General features: G+C 35.8%; 1 protein-coding gene across 1 annotated transcript in view; it reads left to right on the top strand.

Moving 5' to 3' along the window:
• Window positions 1-23,937, top strand: part of LOC140136473 (uncharacterized) — a 124,264-nt gene that overhangs the window by 86,445 nt on the left and 13,882 nt on the right. The window contains exons 36-43 of the mRNA XM_072158195.1: window positions 241-307; window positions 822-865; window positions 1,889-1,961; window positions 3,817-3,863; window positions 4,961-5,131; window positions 6,103-6,175; window positions 6,997-7,043; window positions 7,902-8,099. Of these exons, the coding sequence (XP_072014296.1) occupies window positions 241-307; window positions 822-865; window positions 1,889-1,961; window positions 3,817-3,863; window positions 4,961-5,131; window positions 6,103-6,175; window positions 6,997-7,043; window positions 7,902-8,099 (720 nt within the window). The remainder of the gene's footprint in view (window positions 1-240; window positions 308-821; window positions 866-1,888; window positions 1,962-3,816; window positions 3,864-4,960; window positions 5,132-6,102; window positions 6,176-6,996; window positions 7,044-7,901; window positions 8,100-23,937) is intronic.

Below are 23,937 nucleotides of genomic sequence, written 5' to 3'. Positions count from 1 at the left end.
GAAAACTTTGCCCTCCATGAGCGACATGCTAACATAGCGACTCGGTACTCCTTGGTTCCACCTCAAATTGTTTCTAATTCTAAAGTAACCCATATGTCAGAATATAATGCAAGGTGAATAACAGTGGTGACCTACCTGTTCAGGGTAGAGACATTTTTCTGCTGAACTCCAAAATTGCCAACAAATTTGCATAAAAGGAAATACAGTACTAATTTGGATAATTTATATCGTAATTTCCAGGAGGATGTCGTAACGGTGATATGTTGTATACAGAAGGGCAGACATGGAATGATGGGTGTAATGACTGGTAAGTTTACTAGACTAATTCCAATCAGCCGTCTACACTGCGCATATACTGTGAAAATATTCTCCTGCGACTTTAGTTAATGCGCCATAGCATGACTGACTAGCGGCTCCCCGTGTACCACGCCATGTGTACTGCGCCATTGTGACAAGATCACACACTGAAGTTCTAAAAACAACAAACTTGGTCTTGGACACAACTGCACAGTCTCAGTGAACGTTTGCAAACTGCTTAATATTCATTCATGTGCAACCAGAATCTGGTTGCAAAAGTCCACCACTTTTTTTCCACATAGTTTTCTCAGTCGTCAATCCAGTAGATTGACGAATGAGGCAGCAGTCTATATGTCAGAAGGGATGTTATATTTGATTGTCAATTCCAGCACTAAACATAATCTATTAGTTAATAAGATTTAAGTCTTGACTAAGGTAGTGTTTTGATTTCATTTAATTGGATATTGGCAGTTTTAAATGAGAGCATACACTTTTTAATCTTTTTCATTTCTACATTGTTACAGTGAATGTCGCAGTGGCCGAATGATTTGTACGTTACGATATTGCGGTATGTATGAAGCTCCTGTATATCTCATAGAATAGCACCATTTTGGTAATTTCCAAAATTCTTAAGGGCTCTGTAACTCTCCTTTGCACAGTGTTTTTGTTAGACCTAGCTGATGAGAGCACATCAGAAACATCAAATTGCATTCTGAATACGAGGAATGTTGTCACTGAACATAACCAGTTAAAGCGTACACAGTCAATGTGTGCACAAATGACACAGTCTAAATTTCTGTGCCAATCATTTATTTACCAAAATGGACCAGAGGTTTCAGAAGCTATAGAGGCCCTGCATGCTTTTATCGATTGGCTCCAAACAAAGGATTTGAACCAGTGTCCTTCACCGTAATCATGGCGCAGTGCAGTCCATTCAATCAAATGTTGTCATCATATTTGATCGTTGTGCATTTGTTATGTGTGTGAGATGAACTGTAGTAGATGATTGCAATCATGCTTTTGTTAATGCATTTGAATAGTTTACAATATTTACGGTATGATACGTCATATGCACAACCTCTATAAGATATTTGCCATATTGGCTTGGCACACATGAGGACCAAACGTCCTCTATAAGATATTTGCCATATTGGCTTGCCACACATGAGGACCAAACGTCCTCTATAAGATATTTGCCATATTGGCTTGGCACACATGAGGACCAAACGTCCTCTATAAGATATTTGCCATATTGGCTTGGCACACATGAGGACCAAACGTAGTCTGCACATGAGGACTAAACGTAGTCTGCTTCTGCCTTTGGGGAATATCAAATTGCATCACATTACACATTCGTGACATACAACTTAATATTAATGCTTACCATGTATATGGTGAAATAATCTGGCAGTAAAATACTATATCATGCCTATGTGGAAGCAAGAAGGTAGGGTAAGATGGGGGAAGGCAGCCAATCTAAATAGCCATTTCTTGTATCTGGATACTACACAGTAACAGACAAAGTTTTTTTAAACATGGCATAAAAAATTGTTTTAATTACATATTGCATTTCTTTGGCTTTATGTTTTAGCTCCATGTGAATACCAATTCCAAGAGTTCTCTGCGGGCCAGACTAGACCAGCTGCTGATGGCTGTAATACATGGTAAGGCGATATGAAACAGTATGTTAATTAAAAAGATTGAAAGAAATAGTTTTTCATAAATAGTTATCTTGTTATTGCTTATGATAATAACGGCAGCTACTACTAAAAGGGTATAATAATATCAGTAATATTGAATTGAATTCAATTGGCAATCCAAAAGTCTTGAAAAAATTGAAAAAATCAGACTGTTGTATTTTGGTAGGAATAAAAGCGACCTAATATAGTAACATTTGACACTAACCCAGCAGAATTGAATTCTGAAAATTGGCCTTTTATTAGCATTTGGATTTTTAGCCTTTTTGACCATTTGACATATGAAAACCTACTTGATATGAAGTTATCAATTTGTCTGTAGGTATTTTCACTCTCTTCTTGGAATTCATAACGACTCTCTAGCTGATAGGAGGGAGGACCATTGTTGTAAGTTGGCCCGAAGGGCTTTCTGCTTCTATTCAAACAAAAGATCTCATCCCTCCTACCAGACTGGAGAGTCATGGCAGGGTCCTTCGCAGTGCAAATCAAATCTCTCAACTTTATACATTGTATGCAAGGACCGATCGTTTCAAAAACAGCGCTATTCCATACTTTATCAATTTATTGAATAACTAAATGCCCTGAGCTGTTTTGCATATTCTGACTTTTTAAATATGGAAATATTGAGGCAATTTTAGCCTTTTAATGGTGTGTATTTATAATGTTTTTGAATGATGTCTTGAATAAGTGCAATATTTTATTTTCTATCAACAGCAGTTGCTGTATTTTTCCTTGTTAATATTGATACTGTATTTTTTAATGTTTAATTGTTTTTAATATTGTAAACCACTTGTAATTTGGCCTGAGGGCCACGATTTGTGTGTGAATAAAATATACTATACTACATATGATATGATATGATTTAATTACCATATACTGAATAATTGTGTTCTGACCAAATTTTAGTACTTTAGACGTTCAATGCAGAATTACACATTACTTATCAGGATTTTTCACTTATCCAGCCTGTGCTTGATCCCATCCTGGTCGGATAAAAGAGGTTGGAGTGTATTCTTATAAATTTCCAATATTTTTTGAGGTTTTGCATGGATCACTGTACCTTTGTAAATTGGGCGACAGTCAATGGGTCTGTTTTTCAGCCTCTCCTGCAGTTCCTTAAGACCCACATTTGCATCATGCTCCAGTTCATGAATCACCGTACCTTTTAGATTTTTGCATGAGAAGGAAGAAACCTCTTCTCATAATCTCAGTAAAATGTGAAGCATGAGATATATTTCCTTTAGATGGTATAAAAGAAGGCAGTGGCATCATCTCCCATGGTGGTATCACAATACTGAATTACCTCTGACAAACAATTTCTGTGTTGGCGTTCTTTTGTTATGGACAATTACGGTGTTGGTGTGCATTTTCAGTGTATTTTTCATTGTCAAAAGTTCATAGTGTATGTGTAGGGGTGAGTTGACTTCTGACATCAATGCCTGGCAATATGCGCACGCATCATCACAATTTCCATTGTTTTTTGCCTGGCAGTATGCGCGTGCATCATATTGTGCTCAGGGCTTGTGTATTTAAAACTCCAGCCACATCACAATAAGGCTATTGAACAGTGTAGTGGTTGCATGGGGTTCACTCAAGCATACCGATATACCAGTCCCTTGCCTTTGTTGATAAACATTGAGGTTACCTCATCTATACAACCCATACAGACTGTCCTATTGTCCATTGTGATGCAAATATTCAAAGTACAGTTGAAATCAAAACCTAGAATCAGATTGCTTTGGTGATATGTCTTCATCCATATAAGGTTAAAAACACCAGACCTTGGGCCCACCTTTAAACATTTCACATATTTTTCTTACAGTACATGTGGAACAGATGGCAGTTGGCAGTGCACTGAAATTGCTTGTGGTAGGTGCTGTACTTTTTAAATTTAATTAATGTGTTACAGTGTATTTCTATTGACAGTTATATACCTCATATATAGATTCCTGTCATTTGATTGGTTAAAAGTGCGGTCATTGAATGCCCCCTTTTTAAGAATTATGTAAAAACTGAACTATCCCCCTGGCAATATTTCTTTTTCTTTTTACTATAGTCATTTAAATCTCTTTTTCTTGATTGAATGATATCACTTTTTACAATGCTTCACTGTCAAAACTGTTGAAGAGACTGTTTTTGTTTTGCCGATGCGAACTTCGATCCCACGAAGCCGGTGAAAACAAAACAAGCGAGTAGAGAAATTGTGGCCAAAAAGGACTGAATCGGTAGCGAAGTACACTTCCAATGTGTTGATGAGCCGGAGGAAGATACGCTACACAAGCTGGCATTACGCAGTGCAGTGAAAATATGAATGGAAGCTTAAACTTGCTAGGCTTGGGCCTAAGCTTTAAAATCATCAACACTGACTGTGATGTGCCCATGATATCAATTGAATGATAATACCGCAAATATGAGGATCATCTGGAGGTTTCAGAAAAAAGAAGATTCTCATTTTTGTTAAAGGAAACATACCGTATTCATTCCAATAAGCGCCCGTGCCCTAATAAGCGCCCACCCAGGAAATTTCCAATTTGCTAAAGGGTACCATCAATGTTGAAGTGACAAATAGACGTCGATACGGTGAAATGGCTGGAGGACTGCAAGTCCTGTGTAAACTTGCAATACATTTTCTGCATCAGAAAAGCTACCCTAGAACGTCTTAGGACTCTTTTAAAACATACGTAAATTTGTCTCTATTCAACACCCCTTACGAAAAAATTAGGTAAGCTAGGTAAAAAATAAGCGCCCACCCAAAATGACTTTGTTAAGCGCCCTGGGCTCTTATTGGAATGAATACGGTACATGTAATGTCTTCCTTGCTGTAAAACATTATTGACACCTTATTCTTATTTCTGGGAAAGAAATTCCAAATTGGATATGGTATCTTATTTTCAAAGGATCTCAGTGATATGAAGTTATCAATTTGTCTGTATGTATTTTCACTCTCTTCCTGGTCTTTTAAACAGATATTTGTCAACAACCCTTAGAGATTGGACCATGCGATGCCTATTTTGCCAGTTGGGGTTATGACTTCCAACAGAGACGGTGTGTCCAATTTGTATATGGAGGGTGCGGAGGAAATCAGAATAACTTTGATAGCCAAGGTGAATGTCAAAGAAGATGTGCAGCCAATCAAGGTAAGTTTTTATTTTGGATCTATAAAATAAACCCCAATGTGTACAATGGGCTATTCCATTTAAAATCCACACTGCCCCTGTGGAAGATTTTGGGAATATCTCCCACAGGAGGAGTATGAATTTCAAATGGAATTAAAACATAAGGCAACTCCATTTGAAACTCACCCTCCCTCTGAGAAAGATTCAACTTGAACCTTCCACAGAGGGAGGGTGAGTTTCAAATGGAGTTGTTTTATGTTTTAATTCCATTTAAAGTCATACTCCCCTGTGGAAGATATTTCCAAAATCTTCCACAGGGTAGTGTGGATTTTAAATGGAATAGCCCTAATATGCATTGCATTTGTCATCTCCCCCAGTAGCATAGCCAAAGGATCCAGTGTAATAGTATACCTTCAGCTTTTCATGATAACCAACAGGCGTTATGATTATTATTTTCCTCTCCTGATCCTTCGTATTATTGTAGGTCTAATAGTTATACTTCACACTATTTCATCATCATTCAAATAATGTTGTAATGTTTCATGTACTATCTGAAGTCTTTTTACATATTTAGCATTATTTTTGCTTTTTAATAAGTAATAGTACATATAGACGGATCCGTTTGAAAATTATATGAAAAAAGTTATCCTGGGTGGAAAAAAATTGGGTCAACCTTCTCTGGCTGTTGCTACATGGGGCGGCAAATTTTACCTTTTCTGTAGCCCCCCCAGGTAGGAGCCGCCACAATACGCCACTGGAAATGATGACAATGTTTTCCAAATCAACATTGCAATAGGGGAGCGGGGAAGGATGTTGGCCAATTAACGCTTTGGCAACATTTCTCACCAGGATTGTAGGTATAGGTATGTGGTGAAACAATCTTGGAACATTAGATCATGCCCATGTGAAACAAGGTAGGATAAGATAGAGGGGGATGAGCAATTTTTTGCATTGTGTCAGGTGTTCATTGCATTTCTTTTCTTTTCTTTTAGCTCCATGTGAATACCAATTTCAACAGTTCTCTGCAGGCCAGTCTAGACCAGCTGCTGATGGCTGTAATACATGGTAAGGCGATATCATACAATGGGTTAATCTAAATGATTGAAAGAAATAGTTTTTTAAAAAGAGATATAGGGCTTATATGCCCTTCTTCTTGTTATTACATATGATATAAAGACAACTACAACTAAAAGGGCGTAATAATTTCTGTAATATTAAGTTATTTGCTAATCCAAAAGTCTTTAAAAATTGCTAACAAATCAGACCGTTGTATTTTGGTAGCAATGAAAGTGACCTAATATAGTAACATTTCACACTAAGCCTGCAGAATTGAATTATGGAGGTTCACATTTTTTTCAGCATTTGGATTTGTAGCACTTTTTGACAATTTGACATATGAAAACAATATCTTGCGACAATTTTATAGACTTATCGTTCAGTTTAAATTGTTCTTATGTCCAATATTGTTGAAGCTTTTGCATGAATCACCATGCCTTTGTAGCTCTAAAAACAACAATCCAACAGACACTGTGCAGCTATTTTAATTTAGTCTTGATATTGGCCATCAAAGGACATTGTTTCCCCCACTTTACATGATAAAAATTTAGATTTTGGCATGAGAAGAAAGCTCTTCTCATAATCCCATGAAGTAAGATTTCAGGACTAAGATAAGTTGTCCTTTATAGTGGTATAAAAAAAGGCAATAGCTTGATCTCCTATGGTAGTATATACTACCCATACAGTTCTATGGTCCACTATGATACAAATATTCAAAACACTTGCACAGTTCAAAAATTAAATCAGATTGCTTTGATGATAGGCCTCCATTTATATAAGGTTAAAAACATCAGTCCACCCACCTTCAATCATGCATATTTTTCTTACAGTACATGTGGAACAGATGGCAGATGGGCATGCACTGAAATTGCTTGTGGTAAGTGATGTATTAACAATTGGATCACTACAGAGTCTTTACAGACAGAATTGAAAACCATTTTATTAATGGCTTTTGGCAATTTACTGTGTGTTTCTATTGAATATACCAGCTAATAGATTAATATTGTGTTTAATAGAAATAGCTGTTCCCCCGCAATTAGCCAACTATCCTTCTAGAAGGATAATGCTGGAGAAAATTTTAGACTAGTAATACTAGAAACACAAATGGTTCCACCTGACTGAGTGTTAAACCAGCAAACTCATTATGGTGTAACACTAACAGGATCATCATGTACGTTGCAGAGAGTCTATCAATAGAATTTCAAATCCATCGCTATTTGAGTTATATAGCTTAAGTTTGTTCGGTTTATATAAGGCGGAAAAAATAAGACTCATAACACTGTGTATTGGTATAGAATGGCATGCACACAGTTGGGCGCAATGCTTACACTGGTTGTGTGTTGTGTAATGTGTGACTGGCACACGCTTATATGAATTTACGCGAGCGTGAGTTGGGACTTTATTGAGTTTCCGCCTTATTTAAACCGAACAAACTTTAGCTGAGGATTCAACACAAAAACTAGCTTGAAATACTCTATCTTTAGCCAGTGTAATTAGGAACTTTATGTAAGCATAATTTTTGTTTGTCTATAAGTAGGGGAACACAATTCTTTTTCAGGAAAAAATGAGGAAAATAAAAACCTTGAAATGTATAAATTTTAGAAAAAAAGGAGATCCAATTTTTGTTAAAGCAAACATACATGCAATGTCTTCCTTGTTGTAAAACATTATTGACACCTTATTCTTATTTCTGGGAAAGAAATTCCGAATTGGTTATGGTATCTTATTTTTTCAGGACCTCAATGTGGTGTGGATGCCAATGGGAATCCCATCAGTAATGGCCAAGAGTTTCAAACATCAGATCCATGTACAACTTGTAGGTGTGTGAATGGACAGAGTACCAACTGTTATACAAGGGGGTGTCCTGCACCTAATCCAGATTGTGTCAGTGTCAGGGTGCCAGGAGAATGCTGTCCAAGGATTAACTGTACAGGTATGTACTCGTATGCCAAACTAGAAGGCACAGATTGATTGATAAAAAGACTGGTGTGTGAGTTCTTCATACCAGGGGACACGGTGGCTCAGTGGTTACAGCCTCGGACTCATAATCTGAGAGCTTGCTCGGCGTGCACGGGTTCGAGTCCCCTCCTACCACAGTGTTGCGCCCTTGGGCAAGGCACTTTCCCTCGCTTGCCTCACCCCACCCAGGTGCAATGGGAAGCTATTAGGGGTAGTCACAGTTGTTGTACTGATGAACCCTGCACCATTTGTATGCAGCAAACACGGTTCCGACATTCTAAAAAGTAAAGCGCTTTGAGGCTGTATATGGCATAAAGTGCTATTTAAATTTGTAGGCCTACATACCCGCAACTCAAATTCAACTGTGGGGCATCACAGTTTGCTCTCCAAAATTTGATTGTTGCGATACAACTTTGGAGTGCAAACATGTGATACAACTTTACAGTATAAGCATTCTATTGCACCAAATACTCCCCAATTTCAAATGACATTGTACTTCAACTTCAAAAGGTGACTGCAATGTGGTGACCCAAGTTAGAGATGTTATTTTTGAGGCCTACACTCATACCCGAATGCAAACTACAGTGTATGCAATTAACATTGCAATATTGGGAATATTACTTGGTATAGTGCGCATTTGTGGTGAGTTTGTTGTTGTAAGGTCAGTGTGATAACAACAGATCTAGATTGATGCTCATTTTTTATTTTATTATTTTTGGTGTTTTTGTTATATATGGATTTGAGTAATAATAGTATTAACCATTGTGTTGAGAAAATAAACAAAACCTGTAGCTAAAATAAGAGTTTCTCGATCCTGAGAGCTCAATTGGTATGCAATGACAATTACGTCAAGCTTACAACGCCTACCACACACGCTTTGGGTAGCGCTGCATTTCCTGTGCGTGCACAATCAATCCCGCTATCATGTCATTCCACTAAACTTGCGACATTAAGCAGTGCACACAGTATGTTCATACTCTCAGGATCAAGAAATTAATATTTTCGGTATAGCGGAATATGCTCTGCAGTATATCACAGTTATCTATGGGCTATTCCATTTGAAATCTCTATACCCCCTGTGGAAAATTTTACTGTAGCTCAATTCCAGTTGCACCTTATGGTCAATCCAGCTGCAAACATTTGCTAGTTTCATGTTAATTTCCAGGTAGAAATTGTTGAACTATAAAACATCCAATTTGATTTTTAAAAACATTTTGGCTTCAAATTATTAAAATTACACATCTTTTTTCTACTTTTATGGATGAAAATGGTTGAATCTTGAATTATTTAAACTGTTGTTAGGTTGAAATTCCAAAATGGAACAGCCTATTGCATGCATGTATCAGTGGTTCACAGGTTCTTTTTCTTAGATGGTTTCAGTATTTTCTCTCATTAACAAAACTGCACTCATTCATCAATAATATGTGCATCTTGCACAACTTAAATATAGCACACCTAAACCCTCACATAGAAAACTTTTCTTTTATATCCCTATTGTGCTAGTATGAAGCACTTTAGCTGTCTTTGGCTATCAATTTTATTCTTTGCATACTGCCCTCAATCATGTGGTAAAGGCATAAGGCTGCTAAATCCTGTGTCTGGTATAATGTTGTGTATAATGCTTAAAGTGGTCTTGCATATGCTTTTTTGTTTAAGTTTAGTGTCACATATATAACATGCTTTGCATTTTTTGTGGGGATTTGGGCTCCTTGCACAAAGTCCACACAAACAGATGTCTCATGTGTTTCTTGTATACAAAAAAGCAGACAAACAAAGTATTTTTTTTCAGTGACACTTTCAGGATATGTCAAGTGTGTGCTAATGATGAAACCTATTAAATTTGAATGGTAATCGACATCTACAAAAAGAATAACGAAGTATTCAGAATTGTACTAATTTAGTTGGACGTTCACAAAGTCACCCAATATTATACCTTATTAATCTGCATTGGCAACTCTGTATTCCGTGCGATCCAACCAGAGGTTGGTCCATATAGTCGTGCACATAGTCGTGCATAGCCGGTTTTGCCTACCGTTGCCATTGGTTACTTAATTTATACTTCTATCTCAGACTGGCTGAGGGCCAATCAAGTGGAAGTTGCCCAATAGTCATGATAGTATATCCCCCCATTGACTCGGTCGCTTTTAGAGTCGTAACGATGTGGTATAGACTTGCCAGTCTCGTGTACGCCGTTTGTACACAGAGACTGACTTATGCCACTGTGTGTGTCATTGGGATCTATACAAACGTAGCAACATTTTTTTTGCAATTTATATAAAATTGGTACTCACATATCTGATTTCTAAATCATAATTATCCTGTTTAATGTATCCAAGTACCTTACACTTGGAATTTGTGATACTTCAAAGATAATTTTTGAGCCATCGACCTTACGAGATGAAACAATGCAAGTCACAAGATCTCGCGAGATGACCCACCTCTTTTACAGCCGGTTTCTGTCTTCAAGTCATGTTCGCGATACAGCCACGTTGCACTCTGGGGTCGAGACTAATCAGTTACGTCGTTAACAACAAGTAAACAAAATGGCTGGGAAAACGGAGGAAATTGTGTCCTTAAAAGTGTTTCAGCGTGACGATCAGAAACCTCAAAAAACTATTTTTTTTTTTTTTTGCTTGATATGCTAATGATATACAGGTACATTGTAGGATATAAATTGGATGGTAAATAAGCCAAATATTCGCCACTTGCACGGTTCCGCCATTATGCACTATATGCAGGGAGAGCCTCGAACTGGCAGCATCCATGAAAGGAAGAATTACGTAACCTTACACAGAATGTTATGACTGGTTCAATTCCCATTCATGTATGCTGCCAGTTCGAGGCTCTCCCCGCACATAGTGCATAATGGCGGAACCGTGCAAGTGGCGAATTGCAAGAAATCTACTCGCTATAATCCTAGCGACCCCGCAAAAAAAATGACCGTCCATGCGAATGTAATATTGAAATCGTAAAATCCCTACTAGTAATAGACCTACTTGTCACTAATCGTGGCGGCGTGATCAAGTCGTGATAAAAAGGTCAAGTGGCTGATCAATGTGTGGGCAAATGTTCAAGTGGCTTTTTGACCAATCGGCTTTCTAGCAGTAAAATATGGGGACCAATCAGGTTGTATCAATGTGATACCAATAAACTATGATGTATGACTCATCTTGTTAGGCCTACTAAAAATAAAATTCGGTTTCCGTTAACCCGCCCGCCCTCTTTTTTGTTGCCGCATAAAAAATAATTTATGCCACTTTTGGAAAAAATTAAATTTTTCAAGAGTCGTCCGTGTCGAAATTCTGACATGAAATAATTTATGCCACTTTTGGAAAAAATAAAAATTTTCAAGAGTCGTCCGTGTCGAAATTCTGATATGAAGTTGTTGGAAATCACATTATTTTATTTTCCCCCGACTTTCTGCCATTCAATGATTAAAGAAATAGGCCTACAGTTGAATTGATAGATAATATTTATCGCGATATAGGCCTAGGCCTATGCACAACTATTTTATTTATGAAAACAGCGTGCAGCAGGACTCGTAATATTAAGTAGGCCTACAACTATTGAAAAACTATTGAACTATATTTTGTCTGTGTCCGCATAAAAATTTGATAAAACGGTAATAGTAGGCCTAACACTATAAGACAAAGGCCTAACGCTCATTAAATCGGTGTTGTTGTCGAACTAATTCCCATAAAGCTCGTATTAAAAAGAGCAAGTAACAAAAAAGTTAAAATGCTAAAAATGATGTAGGCCGAAAAATTGTGTAATCTTGTCCTAGACACTCAACGATAAACCCCTATCAAGTATGAATAAAATAAGACTGTTCATTTCAATTTATAAACGTTGAGGAAGTTGTGCATTTTGTCAGCACCGATATAATAAAAATTAAAATAACTAACCTGGCAGATTTCAGGATTAACCAACATTTATTTTTTTCATGCCGCTCGCCCAGGCCTGCATATTATCCCGTCAAGAAACTCAACCCTAGGCCTACCTTTTTCAACATGTAAATATAATTCCATAGCGATAAATAGTGAACGTTGCATTGAAGATGAGGATACTTGGATGATACAGATATTAAGCACATGTTAAATGGGGGTATGGGGATGTCCCAGTTTGTTTTACAAGGGCAATTATTATTTGACCCAAACTTTTTGGTGGGTGGGTTCATCATGACCCGAGACAGAACAAGTTTGTATTGGTTAATGGGTCAAGGTCATCCAGGGGTCATCTGAGGTCAAATTAGTAAAACCTATCATATGGGCATGAAACTTGATAGGGTAGATTCAATATTTAGAGCCAAATTTGTGGAGGGTAATTTCGGGGTCACCAAAGGTCAAATTAGTAAAAACTGTCACATCACATTGGCATGATACTTGGTGGGTACAGTCAATATTTAGAGCCAAAATTTTGGAAGGTCATTTTGGGGTCACCAGAGGCCATCTGAGGTCAAATTATTAAAAACTGACATATGGGCATGACAATTGGTTAGTACAGTCAACATTTAGAGCCAAATTTTTTGAAGGTCATTTGGGGTCACCAGAGGTCATCTGAGGTCAAATTAGTTAAAACTGTCATATGGGCATGAAAACTTGGTTAATACAGTCAACATTTAGAGCCAAATTTTTTGAAGGTCATTTCGGGGTCAACAGAGGTCATCTGAGGTCAAATTAGGTTAAACTGTCATATGGGCATGAAACTTGGTTAATACAGTCAACATTTAGAGCCACATTTTTTGAAGGTCATTTCGGGGTCAACAGAGGTCATCTGAGGTCAATTAGTTTAAACTGTCATATGGGCATGAAACTTGGTTAATACAGTCAACATTTAGAGCCAAATTTGTTGAAGGTAATTTTGAGGTCACCAGAGGTCATCTGAGGTCAAATTAGTTAAAACTGTCATATGGACATGAAACTTGGTTAGTACAGTCAACATTTAGAGCCAATTCTTTTAAGGTCATTTGGTCACCAGAGGTCATTTGAGGTCAAATTAGTTAAAACTGTTATATGGGCATGAAACTTGGTTAATACAGTGAACATTTAGAGCCAAATTTTTAAGGTCATTTCGGGGTCACCATATGTCATCCGAGGTCAAATTAGTTAAAACTGTCATATGGACATGAAACTTGGTAAGTACAGTTTACATTTGAGCCAAATTTTTTGAAGATCATTTGGGGTCACCAGAGGTCATCTGAGGTCAAATTCGTTAAAACTGTCATATGGGCATGAAACTTGGTTAATACAGTCTACATTTAGAGCCAAATTTTTGAAGGTCATTTGGGGTCACCAGAGATCATCTGAGGTCAAATTAGTTAAAACTGTCATATGGGCATGAAACATGGTTAGTACAGTCAACATTTAGAGCCAAATTTTTTTAAGGTCATTTTGGGGTCACCAGAGGTCATATTAGTAAAAACTGTCATATGGGCATGAAACTTGGTGGATACAGTCACCATTTAGAGCCATATTTTGCTAAGGTCATTTGGGGGTCACCAGGGGTCATCTGAGGTCAAATTAGTAAAATGTTGTATTGGCAAGAAACCTCTGTCGAGATTTGATCCCCAAGTCAGGTAAACTTAAAAAATTGGTTTGATTTACACTTATTGATTTCACGTTCAAGTCATTAACTGTTTACAAGTTAATATTATATTTGACTATTTTTGGATCCCAAAAGTTTGGTTATGGACCCTATTTTTTGGATTTAAGATAAGAGGGTCCATTTGGAGTTTGGACTCCTTACTTTTTTTTCTACCCCTAATTATGGTCATTTCAAAATATTATTTTATCTGTTTAGTGTTTTGTATTGCATAAATTTCCAAATTGTATGTAGCAGTTTTCTATAATTGCACAAACAGAAAAAGCTTTTATATATAGACAAGAACAGTGAATGACAGAGAGTAGGTAAATGATATTGGACAGTACGACACACTTGTGTAGTATGAGAAGAGCTTTTGCGATTGAGACCCCGAGTCATACTGTTTTTCTATTGGCTAGCCTTCAAGTGTTAAATTGGGTCGAAATTTCAGTATGTGTAAATAATTTTTTTTCCCTTCCTTCCGTCCCAATTTTTTCAGAGCATGTTACCGGAAACATCATTTTATTTTTATTTAGCCTTATTTATATTATGGCGTAATACGTTTTGTGCATTGCCGTCCACGGGATATTATAAAAGAAAAATTGATTTTGCCCAAACCTGTATAATAAACACATCAAGGAAATTGGTACTTGACTTGATGAATGACTCATCGTGTTGAGCGAATTGATGATGATGATAGCGATTACGTAACGCTATGACACAAGTTTTTGTACATTGAAACGCCTACAATGTTGTATCGGTATAAATAATAATTAATTTAAATGATGTTGCGCACGCCTATGCTATATTCCATGTTTTTGTTTACACCACGCCAAAGAAAGCGTCACATCCCGGGCGTCACATGTGCCCGTCAGTGAGTGAGGATTGCCAAACCAGCGATTTGGTAGCCCAATTGGGCGACTTTTGAAGATTTTCCCGCGACTTTTGACAATTTCCTGTCCCATAGAAACCAATGGTTAAGAAAAAAAAATTGGGCGACTTTTTCAACATTGGCTCCGCGACTTCCGATCATTTCATGTCCCATAGAAACCAATGGTAAAGAGAAAAATTGGGCGACTTTTTCGATTATTTGACCCGCAATTCGGGCTGAAATCTTTTGGCAACCCGGGCCGTCACTTCCCTTCAAAGTATCCACTGCAGACAGGCGTGTAATTAATTCGGTCAAATCGGTCTCATTCATCAACAAACATTATACATTCAACTTCTATTCAACAACTATTTCACCAGGCCAAGTGTCCATGCTCCTATGATATACCTTCAACCTTTACAAACCTCTACCGTCTACCTCATTTTAACTCTCTAACCTCTCACTTTCCCTTCTTACAAACATTTAACTAATTACCCCCACCCATCGACTCGCCAAATCCCCACAAGGTTCTGAACAGAAACAAAACATACATCACCCAACCTAAACCAATCAATCACAAACACCATCAATGATCACCCAAACACATGTACCATTCAGTACCAAAACAAACCACCAAAGCAGAGAACCGTGAAGCCCGAGAACCGCTCTAGTTTATCATAATAGTATTGATGTAATTATTGCTTATTAATGCTCATATTTGACTTTTTTATTTGATTTGTTGTGTCCCGCTTGTTTCTGAATATTATTTACTGCACTTTTAACCATTGTCTTACTGATGAGGCTATTCCAGGGTTTTGATGTTGCTTAGCATTTATAGATACTCAAACAATGCTTATTTGAAACAAATGCATGTTAAGATTATGTATGCTGTGGATCTCTAGAGTGAGTGACCTGACTGAGTGAATGATGTAGAGTAAGTATTTTGATTATTGTGGTGCCTGAATAATTCAGGAAGATAAACCAGTTCTAAATCTGTGTGTGTAGGGGGGTGTATGTATGTTAAGATTTTGCATTATTTTTGATTTAAAATAGCCTCATATGAACAGTTCAATTTCAATTGCAACCATTATTATGTTTTGATGCATCCAAGTGTGTGAAAATATTGAATCCAAAACATAATAATGATAATATTGGATGCTACGCCAAATATTTATTGGTTTTGCTCTGAGTTGGGCTCCAATATTTATAAAACTCATGCATGTAGCTATATATATAAATACCAATAAATATGGAACTAACTGATCCAATTTTATATCAAACTGGCATATTGGCATTGGTGGTGTTCAAGTTCATGTATATACTGATGTCAAAGGTCATTTGAGGTTAACTTGTAATATAAATAAGCTGAAAATGAAAAAAATGCTCTTACATTAAACAGTTTAAGTTCAATTGCAACTGAGCTTAGGTCATAGCTGCACTATACAGTCTGTCTCAAAAAAAATTGTGCAAGTGAAAAGCGCCCTCTTTGGCAATTAGAAAATACCGTTGTGACATCATGCTTACAACAACGTCAAGGGTGTAGTCCCAGCTCTCAAATGCTGTTTGTTCTGTTAAATTTGCTTGTTTTAATCTCGAGATATGTTTAGTTAATGACGAAAGGGGTAAAATCACAATTGTGCCACTTTTACTAAGGAAGAGGGCTTTACATGTAAATCAGTGATAGCATCAAGTTTATCAAGAGTTCCTTCGTGAAATATCAAAAGAATGCATCAATTACACAACAATACAATTTTTTTACTATTTCATCATGATATAGGAATAAAGATTCTCTTTTCTCACTTAAGGTTGGTCTGAACCCTGGAATTATGGAAACTTTCGGACCTCATAACTGCTAAATTATTAGTCTAAAGAATATAAAAGTATACATTTTTAGAATGGAAATGACTTGATAAATTCATCTGTGAGGTCCAATTTGGGCCAAAATGCTCATTTTTGGAGAAAATCCCAAAAACAGGTTTTTGACCCAAATTTTTTTGTAAGCGTAACAAAAAAATTGTTTGGCCAAAATTTTTTTTTATTATTTTAAAAACTAGATAAAAATATCTAGGACCCATATTTTTATTTTTTTGAATTTTGACCAACTTTGAGAAATTTGCACCAAAAATGGTCAAAAAATGCAAAATTTTCAAAAAAAACCATAAAAAAGCCTGATTTTCGCCCAAATTTCAAATATTTTTGGGAAGTTGGTCAAAATTCAAAAAAAAAATAAAAATACGGGTCCTAGATATTTTTATCTAGTTTTTAAAAATAATTAAACAAAATTTTTGGCCAAACAATTTTTTTTTTGTTACGCTCATGTGAAAAAATTTGGGCCAAAAACCTGTTTTTGGGATTTTCTCCAAAATAAGCATTTTGGCCCAAATTGGACCTCACAGATGAATTTATCAAGTCATTTCCATTCTAAAAATGTATACTTTTATATTCTTTAGACTAATAATTTAGCAGTTATGAGGTCCGAAAGTTTTCATAATTCCAGGGTTCAGACCAACCTTAAAGTTAAAACAGATTAAAAGATAAATAGATATTTCAGATTCTGCTATAAAATTAAATACATGTGCATGTCAATGATTTTAGCATGGTAAATACTGTTCTCTCTGTCACTCAAGACAAACAAATATTGCACACTTATAGGTTAATGAACGCGTATTACTTGTTAGGCGAGAAATTAGACAAAATAATGCATGTTGGTGTTGATGCGTCTAATGCACGAGCCCCGAAGGGGGAGTGCATTAGACGCATCAACATCAGCTAGCATTGATTTACATGTAAAGCTCTCTTCCCTAGTAAAAGTGGCACAATTGTGATTTTGCCCTTTCGTTGTTAAATAAACATATCTCGAGATTGAAATAAGCAAAGTGAACAGAACAAACAGCATTTGAGAGCCAAGACTGTGCCCTTGACGTTCATGTAAGCATCTTGTCACAACGGTATTTTCTAATTGCCAAAGAGGGCGCTTTTCACTTGCACAATTTTTTTTGAGACAGGCTGTATAATGAAAGACAGAGATAAAGAGACTAGGACCCTGTTCACATTAGAAAATTTTCTTCTTTCGACGAACCTCGAACGAAGATTAAAAATGCTTTTTTCCTAATGTGTACCCACTTTTCTTCATTCGATGAAGATTAAAATTGCTTTGTTCAACGAAGCTAAAAAGGTTGTTTCGACAAAGGAATACTTCGTTCGACGAAGCTAATTTTGTAATGTGTACGCTCGCTTCGTTTGACGAAGCTGCGAAGGAAAGTGATTATGTGACAAGTAGCCCTCGCTGGCTGAAGTCAAAGGTCGTATGCATCTCAGCTGTCTCTCGCATACTGTCTCGCACCATATTATTATTTTCCCGGATTATTTTAAACATTTTCATTGAATTTTTCCCACTTATTCAATTAAAATTAGCTTGGAAAGTGTGTTTAGAGTCTCTGATTAATTGGCCGTTAACACACAGGGCGAAACATGAACAGAGGAGGAAGAGTTAGCCCTGCTGGTAAATGTTTTCTTCAAAGAAGAAATCCGGATGATAGCTTCGTTCGAGCTTCGTTAATTTTCATGAAATGTGTACAGTGCAATGTCTTCGTTCAGCATAATGCCGGGGGCGTAATGTGTACGCATGCTTAATTAGTTAATCAAGATTAACTTATTTATAGGATCAAAATATGACATAGCTACCACATGACCCCAAAAAAATTGCAACAGAAGGTTTTTTGGTATTTTCTTGCAGTATAAGGTCTAATAAATAACATATCAAAAGTTTAGAAAAATTGAACTTGGGGTAAGGGTCCAAATGTGACGTAATCAAAATGGCCGCTTAAAAGCTGAAAATACCCATTAATCTACTGATTTCATCCATTTTTCACTCGATATTGTGGGTTCCACTGGTGACAATCTTGTTCAGATGTACATTACTGGATGTAGTAATAAATCTTTATATTGTGGTATTCAGATGGATCAATTTGACAGCCATTATGCATTTCAAAATGGCCGCCCGTTTTGGTACTTTGACATTTAAAATCAAATCATGCACGTAATTGTAAAGCGAAACTTAAAGCGTTGGCTTTTCTAAAATAGCCAATATCCTTTGTACCCATATTCCATTAAAATTTATATAGGCATACGAATCAAATTGGCAGCAAGAGTGAATTTCAAAATGGCCGCCATTTTGGTATGTTGGCTTATTGACTTAAACTATGCACTTATTGCAACTTGAAACTTAAAGCGACAGAAATTCTAAAATAACCAACATCCTATGCACCCATAGTACCACTTTTAAGTAGGCATATGTACCAATTTGGCAGCCATATAGCATGGCTGTCAGCTATAATCACCATATTGATATGTTGCTTTTAGTATATTCTTGGAAGTACACAAAATTCATCTTGCTATACCACGATGCGATGCCTTTGTTTGCAGTAGTATATATCAACCACATTGTATTATACATGTCTGTTTGTTGTCATCATCATCATCATCTGAGAATAGTTCTTGATCCATGTTCTCACATTGGCCTATATGTGTCCACATGCTCCAGAGCAATGAGTCCATTCTTTCTGTATCTACATTTCACTGTGATGCATCCTACAGAACAACTGCATCGAATCATCTTCATCAATGATTCTGGTGCTGGACTTCTTTTAATCATGAGTGGAACAAATTTGTCACCTTGAAAAATCCATCCCCAGTCACTTGGATTCATACCATCACTTTTACACATCCAATGCATGCCCTGTAGATACATTCTCATGAAGTAAAGCTTTGCAGCAGATGGTGTGGGTGGAAGTCTTTCAGGTTCAACAAAGCTCTTTGCTGTGCAAACTGTTTTGGAAAGAAACATGTAGAGTAAGGATTCCAAAGCGTCTGATTGCTGACCATTAAACAGAGACACCATTGCTTTGCAGCCTTCACTTAATACATATTCTTGATCCATATTGAGAGTGCAAAATGCCTTGGAACAAACTTGTAATACAGGATCACCAATGATGATTTAGTTGAATACAGACTTGCCTACCCCAAATATTCTTGAAGTACTGTCGCAACCTGAAAACGCATGGGCAAACAACAAATCCGATCAAATGTCATAACTGAGTAAGCGCTTCGGAATCTTGATATCATACACATATGGTTTATCATTGTCAGACAGAAAGTACAGGTCCTTACCGTCCTTTTCTGCATAATGAAGAAGTAATACCAACAGATGTGTCTTCTACAATTAGGGTTGTTGACTTGGTAACTGGACATTTCATCCCCTCGCATTTTCATCCCCTGGACATTTCATCCCCTGGACATTTCATCCCCTGGACATTTCATCCCCTCATGTTAAAACGCTATTGTAGCGTTCTTTGAGCGTGACAGTAAAAAGATTGCATATGAATATAATAATTGTTTAGGATCTTTAGAAGGAAATAATATCTTTATTTAAAATTAGTCTTATTTATCCAATGTATGCACTGTGTTCTGTATGAGCTATCAGTATCACCAGCTGATCACGCAGTATAAAAATCGATCGATGTTGAATGGCAATAGTGCAATCAATTTACCTATTAAGCGGCGTGTAGGCCCCTACACGGATGATTCTAATTCAGTATTACGCCTAGTATTATTATTAAAAGTATTATTATTTTGTTATTTTTCTTTTTTTTTCCTATCGTTATCATTAATATTTTTATTATTATTATTTATATTATTATAGGCCTACTTTGTTTTTGTTGTTGTTGATATTAGCCTGGACTATTTAAGCTAAAGTGTATTTCTTCTCTTTCTTCCTGTTAAATTTGTGTATTTATTGTGTATTGTTTATGTATCTATAGGCTGTTAATTTATTTATAATTATTATAATTTATGTATTTATTATTTATTTTGTTTGTTTATTTATTTATTTATTATTATTTACTTAGTTGTTCATCTAACAAAATGAGTACCGGTACATTTTTATGGGAACCATGTATCTGTTATGTGGATAGTATGTTATATTCTTATAGTGATCAAATTCAAATATGTCTGCATATAGGCCCTAGGGAAGGATCATGGCAATATTTTTGTATTGTCCACTTGATGAGGTGATTAGATTTAGTACAATGTCATGTTATACAATAGGAACAATAGCCGTCAAATGAATGGTTACAGGAAGTTGAACTCTTTCAATCAGTGGAATCTATATACATATAACTATATTGTTAGTTTTAGTCGCCCAATTGGGCGACTTTTTGACTTCCGATCCGCGACAAACAAAGTGCTCCCGCGATTTCGTGACATTTTGGCTACTTTGAAAATCTCACCCATGAAATCCATTAAATAGGCCTATTAGGCGATTTTTGAAAAGCCAACTTCAAAATTGTTGAATTGGATATTCTGTCATAGTCAATGGTCCTTCAAAACAAAACCTCCAAACAACTAATTCAAATAAAAAGAAAACATTCTGTGGTCAGTGTGCATCCAAGTATGACAATGGGAAACAAATTAAAGTCGATACACGCGTGGGAGATAACTGATATAAGGGCTTAATCCCATGATTATCCTTAAAATATTCCCATATCAATTCTCACAAGTGGCTTAAGACGACAAAAGTGCCAAGCGGGGGTCAAGTTTCTCTTTTCATGCAGGTTCACTTGGGTTTATTAAAATAACATAACCACATGTCGTTTCATGGCTCTGGGGAGTGGGCGGTGGCTGAAAATAGGTTAGTCTACATTACCAGTCGTTATCTATTTATTTATTTTTTTTTTTTGAAAATCAACTACAAAAATGCATTATGTAGTCCTACGAAAAAAATAGTTTGTTTTGGGGTTAATTAAAAATATCACTAACTACATGACATTATACATTGGCACGGGGGGATGAAAATAGAAAATAGCTTAGACTACATTACCAGGCGTTATCCGTGGGCCCGGGGGGGTGTTGTGGGTTGATTGATTGAAAGTTGACTGAACTTAAAACTCATGGTTATAAAAAATTGTACAAAAAGGAATGGTAGGCCTATACTATTTTTTATTTCACGTTTTATCAGCAAGAAAGTATATTCGTCCCAAAGTATATAAGGTCTCACATAAATTTATCATGAAATTAAAAAAAATCGGTTAATGACAACTTGACTTCAAGCACTGGCGTGTACAAGCACGACCCAAAATATTATGATGCATCCATCATCATGCACAAATCGGATCAAATCCTTTAGGTATTTTCGAAATGAAACATTTGTCAAAAATGAGGAAAACATCAAACCACAGATAAAGTTGAGCCCCATTAAAATACATCTAGTTGTGACGTGGTATATCAAAAGGAGACACTTTTGGGCAGGATCGTAAATGGAGAAATATAAAACTACCCTGTGGTGATTTTTTCATAATTTGGGTTTGTTGCAAATTGTTGATGTTAATAATGTTTTTAAAATATTGTCTGAATAGTTTCAGACCGGAATATATATGTTGTTTGAATTGTTGGATTAATGCAACAGTTCCTAAAATAAATAAATAAACAAACAAACAAACAAACAAATGCAATAGTTCCTAAAAAATAAATAAACAAACAAACAAATTAATTAAATAAACAAAATAAGTAACCACATGATCTTCAGGTGAACAAATAGGACTTACATGTACACTCGACTGACAAATTATGTTGATTAATATTTTTGAGCAAGTTTGTATGGGGTGAAACTGAGTTTGTCTTACTTTTAGAAAATTAATCTAGAAAATTTAATTTAGAGAAATCAAATTTAAATATTTGCGGTCGTATGCGATTTTTTATAACCCGGTCTTTAAGGGCTATGGATTGTAATCCATACAGATGCAGAGTGTAAACTCTGTCGGGAATCATGTAGTTCAAACTTTAAAGTTTCCGGGGAGGGGGGGCACTCTAATAGTAAAATGACATGCATGTGCGGAAAACCCCCAAAATCAGTTCTTTCTGCAGTTTTTTGAGCCATATTCTAAAACTTGGTTGCCGATCTTATAACAGTATAGAGTGTCCCCACAAAATGGTCTTGGGAGCAAAAATGTCTTTTGGGTGAAAACAAGAAAAAATTGGATCTTTGGAGGTGGTGAAGGGGATCTTTGGAGGAAAGTAAGAAAAATAAATGGGCAAAAACAGGAGAAAAAGAACAAATATAATGCAGATATTTATTATCAGTTGAACTGATGGAATTCCAGTATTTTGCGTATAGTACTCCTTAGTCTTTACCGTTTAGTATTAATTTAATTCTCCTACAAGTGTAAGTTCTAACTAAGTGTACTTAACTACTTTTAGAACCTTTTAATCGCACCTTATCAGTGATAAGACTATGGTTATATTACAGATTCCCGAATGATTATATAGTTATATAGATTCCATTGATTAATAGCACACCAGTCAATGATTGAAAGAATTCAACTTCCTGTAACCATTCAGCTATTGTTCCTATCGTATAACATGACATTGCGCTAATCACCTCATCAAGTGGACAATACAAAAACATTGCCATGATCCTTCCATATATATGCAGACATATAATCAATATACAATAAACAGATATTAAATAGTATTAAAAATGTACTAATTTTGTTAGATGAACAACTTTAAGTAAATAATGATAAAATGAATAAATAAATAAATAAATAAATAAATAAATAAATAAATAAATAAATAAATAAATAAATAAATAAAATAAATAAATAAATAAATAAATAAATAAATAAATAAATAAATAAATAAATAAATAAATAAATAAAATTAATTAATTAAACAATACATAATAAATACATAAATAACAGGAAAAAAGAATACACTTAACATAACAATAATAAATAGTCTGAGCTATCAACAACAAAAACCCACAGTAAATAATAATAATAATAATAATAATAATGATAATAATAATAATATGCCTAACAGCCTAATAATATTAACAATAATAGTAATATTATAATGATAACAATACTCACAGTAATAACAAAAGACATGCGCGTATGCACTGTTCAATTTAGGTAAATTCATTGAATTAACTAAATAGTCTAATAGGCCCTGCTGCCATTCAACATTGATCGATTATTAGACGTGTGATCAGCTGGTGATAGCTCACACAGAATACGGTGCATACATTGGATAAATAAGATTATTAATTTCCTTATATCAGTTCCTTCTAAGTTCAAGATTCTAAACAATTATTATATTCATATGCATTCTTGATTCACTGTCACGCTCAAAGAACGCTACAATAGCGTTTTAACACGAGGGATGAAATGTCCAGGGATGAAATGTCCAGGGGATGAAGTGTCCAGGGGATGAAGTGTCCAGGGGATGAAGTGTCCACTACCTTATTTGCAACCTGACTCTTGTGAAAGATGCATGATTATCAGAAGAGGAACATAGTGAGCAGTCC

This window comes from Amphiura filiformis, chromosome 16, assembly GCF_039555335.1.
Source record: "Amphiura filiformis chromosome 16, Afil_fr2py, whole genome shotgun sequence".
Classification (NCBI taxonomy): domain Eukaryota; kingdom Metazoa; phylum Echinodermata; class Ophiuroidea; order Amphilepidida; family Amphiuridae; genus Amphiura; species Amphiura filiformis.
The sequence above is the reverse complement of the archived record's forward strand: the minus strand, read 5'-3'. Positions and strand labels throughout refer to the sequence as shown.